Source organism: Dendroctonus ponderosae, unplaced genomic scaffold (genome assembly GCF_020466585.1).
Source record: "Dendroctonus ponderosae isolate FM_Combo_2020 unplaced genomic scaffold, Dpon_F_20191213v2 Dpon_F_20191213_6, whole genome shotgun sequence".
Classification (NCBI taxonomy): Eukaryota; Metazoa; Arthropoda; class Insecta; order Coleoptera; family Curculionidae; genus Dendroctonus; species Dendroctonus ponderosae.
The window spans coordinates 5,032,639-5,039,031 of NW_026018814.1; the positions used below are offsets into that span (position 1 = coordinate 5,032,639).

Sequence of the window (6,393 nt, forward strand, 5' to 3'; positions counted from 1 at the left end):
GATAGCATAATGGCCCCAATATTAGATAATTGTTTTTATAAATAGTATCTTTTCGAAGATACACCCCGTTAAAATACTGTAGTTTTTCTCGCGTTTGCCTCAGAGCTTTTCACGTAGTTAACGGATTCAGGTTAAATTTGGTACACAAATACTCCTAATTACGTTCCACATTCTACTAAAGTTTTAAGCGCACAGTTAACAAAACTGCGAAGAAAGAAGTGCGTTTTCTGTACAACCACCCTCTTCCTTTGTTTGAAAACATCAACAAAAAATATATTCCATTAAAACACCTTCATAGGTCAATTCCCTGATTTAATTTGCAATTCTTTGCCTCCTGGCTCGTCTTTAGATGTCTGATTTATTTAATAAAATTCAAGAAAATGTAGAGCCCCATTCACCATAGTCACAGAAAGCCATAGAAACCCAAAAAGATTTTGTGAATACTAACGATTGAACCAATTGTTTGTCATTCATTAAAATAATGTATGTTCCGAATGCGATTTTAGTCGGATGAGTGATTCAACATTAATACGAACAAAGCCGAAGAAATCTCATTTCAACGCCTTCCATACTCGAAACTATGCGATTTAAAGAACAATTTATACCAGTTAAGGACATTATTTCAACTTGTTCTATCGGTTCCTGAAGTTACCAAGATAAAAATTGAATCATCCTCAAAAATGATGAAATATACATTTTTCCAATATTTGCTATAGATAGATATATAAAATTTTAATATTTTTAGATACATTTGTTAACATATTGCCTAACTGTTTTAAGCTATTATGTGTTATCAGTTACTAACTCACGATTATTAGAATATCCGTTAGCAATCAAGTATCAAATATACATTACGATGTTGTTGACACCGACACATTTCCTCTACCAATGACCAAAAACATATATTTTTTGTTTTAAAAGCTAATTTAAATAATAACCAAGTATCGAAATATTTATTTGCATTTGTTAAAAAACCACTCCTTTTTATATTCAAATTACTAAAATAATGTGCTATAGGAATACGATCACAAAATATTTTGAAGGATCAAGGAAACACCGCTTATTTTGAACAAGGTTAATACACGGGTATAAAATGTACATTGCTAAAAGAAATTATTATCATTCGATTACTATTCCAATCAATCAAGTGCAATGAACTCCTTTGTAAGTCCGATATGCGCTTTTTATTAATTTATAGTTTATTAAATGAGTGAAGAGCAAAATTATAAAATGTTTGAACTAGACGCTAAGTAATCGATTGCCGAAACCTATGCTTTTGAGAATATTTTTTCTTATCCTTATTCCAGGAATTTTAATTGAAATTCTAGCTACTAATGTTTACTTTCTTCCAGGTGGTCATTTCCATTGTAGCCCTTGCGGCTTTTGCCAACGCTGGTGTCCTGGTTGGACCGTCCGCTAAGATCATTCAAGGACCCAGCAGTAGGACTACCTTGGTAGGACCCGAAGGAAGTGTTATCTCAGCCGTTGCCCCAGGTGGTCAAATAATTCACGAAGAAACCCCTGGAGTGGTTGCTGAAGTTGCCCCAGTTGTATCATACGCAGCTCCAATTGTTGTCAAAACCGCCCCAGTTGTAACTTACGCAGCCCCAGTTGTCGCACCAGTAGCTCCAGTTGTAGCCAAAGCTTCCACAGTCGTTGCCCACTCATCAGCTTACGAAAGTGACAGTGTGGTTGTAGCTGGACCTTCAGGATCTATTGTAATTGGCAAATCAGCACATGTTGCTCCAGTTGTTGCTCATTCAGCGCCAGTTGTTGCTCACGCTGCTCCAGTTTTGACCTATTCAGTACCAATCCTATCTCATGAAATCGATAACAATGGCCACGAGGGTCAATATGTTCACGACCACAGTGAAACTTTGTACGACGACGGATCTTACAAACCCCACCATTAGAGCTGGACCAAAGGACTGCAGTAAACCTAGATTTGAATGTTAAACATGTGTCATAACCGCATAATTTAGTGCTATGTTCCAATGTATATATATTTCTGCTAGTACCAATGGTACTTCAACATTAAATTATTTGACTTCCGACCAATTGTTCTTTAAATTTCATTGCAAATCCTGCGCATAAATATTCTGCCGTCCTGCGGATTCAAAACAAGCCAATGATACAAATTACTTTAAATCATAAACGAGCAATCATAATTTTGGCATGGTGCATTATGTACATACACAAAATAATTAAGTTTTGTTCTGAGGTATTAAAATAACTTTGGATTTTCTCAACAGAGGTGGCGGTTTCATTGAATGATGAATTATGTTTTGAACCCTTACGACGATACTAAAAACGAAATTAACATACTGGTTGGGAAAACATGCATATATCCTGCAATAACAGACCTAAGCTTAATGGAGGTTTCGAATTTTAAAACCGAGAGGGACAGTACGCATTTATGGGCTCTCCCAAATGACCAGAAAACTAAGTCAATTCACTTATAAATAATAGGTATCCTGAGCTGAAAAATAACCAATACCCTTCAATGAAAATAATAATTTATCTAGGGCAGGTTTAATTTGCTAGGTCACAAGCGAATATCTAAGGGCATTTTCTGAGCACAGTGCTCAGTACATTTTCCAGTTATTGTGTGTATAAGTATATGTATATAAGTATGGGCCATAAGCATTTGATATGTTGCTATAACAATTGATATTAACTTTTGTCGTACCATAGCAAGATAACATTAATCACAATTCGGATGTCATCTTTAGAGGGTAGAAATAAAGGGTGAAAAGTTCTATTTGTGCAACTCACGCTACAGTTGAAGAAAATCATTGCTTGTTTGCTAAATCTTCAATTTGAAGATTCCTCCTGCCATTTCTAAATAGCCAACAGTTCTTGTTCAGATGAAAAAATGCAGATTTCTAAGGTGGTGAAAGCTTTTTTGTAAGAACTAATTCTGTAGTTTAATCAAGTGCAAACGGAGGCCAGTGATTTCAAGATAACTGCAGTCTAGTCACTTCGATAGTGTAGTTCCCTATTCATATTGTCAAAAAGTTGATATATATTTTTTTAAATTATAATCAGATTTGGTAATGCAAATAACATTAGCTTTAGTAGCTTCGCCCGGTATTTAGAAAAAAGACGTTAAGCCTCGAAAAAAATGTTAAAAGTGAGTAACGAAGGAAGATACACATTTCACACCCTTCATCTTAATCAACATTGAATGGGATAAATGCACAAAAAGTACTGAATGCTTGCACTACCACAAATAAAACTTTAAGCATTATCTCATGGGAAAGCATCTCCATGTAGTAAGCACTTTAAGATGGAGACGATAGAGCAAAAACTTCGATCTTCCAAGTACATGCTTAAAATCTAGGAAATTTAGGCGTAGTTTATGTTTTGTGAGCCAGAGAAAATATCAAATAATTTTAAGCTTTGTGAAAGTTGTACYTAAAAGTCAAAAATTTGCCAAAAATTTGCCAAAAGCTTCTTTTCATGCTTCTTTACTTATKAAATATGCAAGTCCGGATCAGCCGAATAGTTACTTATTTTTGTCTCRAAACAACGAGCATGAAAATATAAAAAATGAGTTACYTCKCTWAGTAGAGAGTTACTGCAACAAATAAAATAGGCACTTGCTATTTTCAAGAACATACTAAACATTCATAAGAGTACTTTTTCTTTTTTTTTCTAGAACTTACCAYCTTTTAAAACTACATTGTTATGCACSAAAATKGAGTAWTTGATTTAATTACCACTCTGGCACATCACGGTATTCCAGATTCTGCCGCGTCACAAAAAAGCTTCAGTTCATAYTATATAAGGTGCAAAATGAYCAAGTCCTCAAAGACAATAATGAAGAAAGTAAATAGATTGAAGAAAACGAAAAATGGAAATAAGTCTGCTAAAAAATTACGTTGGATAATAATATTAAAAATTAAATAGTTAAACAAATTAAACTACGAAATTAAATAGGAAAAAAATTTGAAGCTTTTTTATAGATAAAGGCTCTGTGAAACATTGATCAACAGTCCTGTACAACAATGTACTCGCGGACATGTATAAAATCTTCGATTTATCTCACTAGGCAATTCAGGCTTTAATAAACGTTTCAGTTTTATTGTTAAAAATATAGTTTTTACCTGATAAAACAAGTTTGAGGTGCGCATTTAACTAAACACCTACTGTCTACATTATCACTAGTTTTCTTTCAGATGAAAACCACACCTTTTCCAATTTTAATTGGGGTCAAATTCTATTGAAATGCTATACCGAAAATTTTGTAGGATCAAGGAAACTTGCCGCTTATTTTTAACAAGGTTAATGCATGAGTATAAATGGTGTGTGAGTGATTGAAACTATTATCAATCGATCAATCCTCAAGTCAAATCAAGAGCAATGAACTCCTTTGTAAGTATGAACAGTATTTTATGTATACATCTCTTAGGGATGAAAAATAAATCTCTGAACCACACATTAAAATCCGATATTCGCTCTGTACATTCGAATATATTAGTAGCTCCATTTATTTTCCCTTATTTTTGCTAATTTTAATTGAAGCTCTATCCAATGATATTTACTTTCTATTAGGTGGTCATTTCCGTCGTAGCCCTTGCGGCTTTTGCCAACGCTGGTATCCTAGTTGGACCATCAGCTAAGATCATTCAAGGACCCAGCAGCAGGACTACTTTGGTAGGACCCGAAGGAAGTGTTATCTCAGCTGTCGCCCCTGGAGGCCAAATCATCCACGAAGAAACCCCCGGAGTTGTTGCTGAAGTTGCCCCAGTTGCGTCTTACGCCGCTCCAATTGTTGTCAAACCCGCTCCAGTTGTAACTTATGCAGCCCCAGTTGTTGCCCCAGTAGCCCCAGTTTTAGCTAAAGCTTCGACCGTCGTTGCCCACTCATCAGCTTACGAAAGTGACAATGTGGTTGTAGCTGGACCTTCAGGATCTATTGTAGTTGGCAAATCAGCACATGTTGCTCCAATCGTTTCTCATGTTGCTCCAGTAGTCGCTCATGCTGCCCCAGTGCTGACTTACTCAGCACCTGTTGTATCTTATGATATCGACAATAATGGTCATGAAGGTCAGTACGTACATGATCACAGTGAATCCTTGCACGATGATGGATCTTACAAACCTCATTATTAAATAACACGCTTTGATGTATATTTGTAAATATCTTGCCATACTTAATGAAATAAATCACAATATTTATTACATTAGTACGCCTGTGTGTCTCATTGAAATCGAGCTTAGACAGTCTATTCATATGAAAAGATTCATATGACATCTAAGTTAGATGAAACGCGCTTGCAGATTGAAATATTATAACTTATAATATACGAACTAAAACGAAAGCAAAACGTGCTTCATGTTTCCATAAATTAATTTATTTAGTAATCTATATAAAAGTAGTTACTAATATGCTTAATTTCGATAGAAGTACGTCATATTTACGTTCTAAACCCATTTTGGAAATAAATAAAAACTTCTACTTGTGCTTAATGGATTTTTGAATCGCACTATGAATTGGAAGACAAATTCGTAACGTTAATAATCATTTAAAATACTAAGTGTTGCGACGAACGTTAATTAGAGGGCATGGAGTTTTCTACAGATTAGTTTAAATAGAGCTTATTTATTCGTAGAAACATATGCGAAGAGCAGAGCTGCTTCTCCTTGTCCACAGATGTCATAGACACACTGAAAAAATTAAAAAATACTTTTATCTACCTACGTCTATTCCCTTCCAAAAACGATTTTCTTTTCACTCTGGAGTCTATCCGATGCTAACAACCGACAGTATATAAATAAAAAGAATCGAAAAGTTTATGAAGTAGATATTTCAGATGGGTCAAGTCTCGTAAATGGCTTATATCGCAGGTTCAGTACGAATTGCCTTACCTTCACTATATATAATAAATGGAAGGCAATCTTGCCTCAACCCACAGAAATATTCCCTATGCTGCGGCATTAACCGTGAGATTACGGAGCAACATTGCCAAAAATGCCAATGCAACTAATATTTTTTTCCTTCGAAGTGGCTAAAAAATGTGTTCGAGTATTAAAAATAAATCGGATGAAATTGTTTACTTCAAGGTCTTCAAATTGAAAACGTTGGTTTTCATTTGAGGACTTTGAGGACGAAGATTATTGAAAGAACCAACCTAAACTAATTTTGTGTTTTTCATTATAAGAAAAGTATATTGTGGATTAAATTTTACCAGAAAATCACAAAAGGTTACCAGTCTTTAGAAAAGGTCCGCTGGCTTTGTTTATAACTGAAACAGGGCACTTGAAATAGTTTATAACAGAAAATCGAAATTATATGCAAATTTTTCGGATATACTTTTTAATACAATGATGTTTATAGATAAGTTCTATATTGTTGAGGCGGATTCATTTTTTACAAACTTCTTTTTG

General features: G+C 34.6%; 3 protein-coding genes across 7 annotated transcripts in view; 2 read left to right on the plus strand and 1 right to left on the minus strand.

Moving 5' to 3' along the window:
- Positions 1–2,054, plus strand: part of LOC109540625 (cuticle protein 16.5-like) — a 4,785-nt gene extending 2,731 nt beyond the window's left edge. The window contains exons 1-2 of one of the 2 annotated variants that reach the window (XM_048667419.1): positions 1,125–1,164; positions 1,353–2,054. In XM_048667419.1, coding sequence (XP_048523376.1) covers positions 1,153–1,164; positions 1,353–1,913 — 573 coding nt within the window. In that variant the 5' untranslated portion in view covers positions 1,125–1,152 and the 3' untranslated portion in view covers positions 1,914–2,054. Of the gene's footprint in view, positions 1–1,124; positions 1,165–1,352 lie in introns of those variants that run through there. The other variant, XM_048667420.1, reaches the window with a different exon arrangement.
- Positions 1–6,393, minus strand: part of LOC109540621 (protein madd-4) — a 247,918-nt gene that overhangs the window by 71,725 nt on the left and 169,800 nt on the right. The window lies entirely within an intron of this gene.
- LOC109540626 (cuticle protein 16.5) lies at positions 4,283–5,187 on the plus strand. Its single transcript, XM_019909061.2, has 2 exons — positions 4,283–4,377; positions 4,558–5,187. The coding sequence occupies exons 1-2, from the start codon at positions 4,366–4,368 to the stop codon at positions 5,116–5,118; spliced, it is 573 nt and encodes a 190-aa protein (XP_019764620.2). The 5' UTR covers positions 4,283–4,365; the 3' UTR covers positions 5,119–5,187.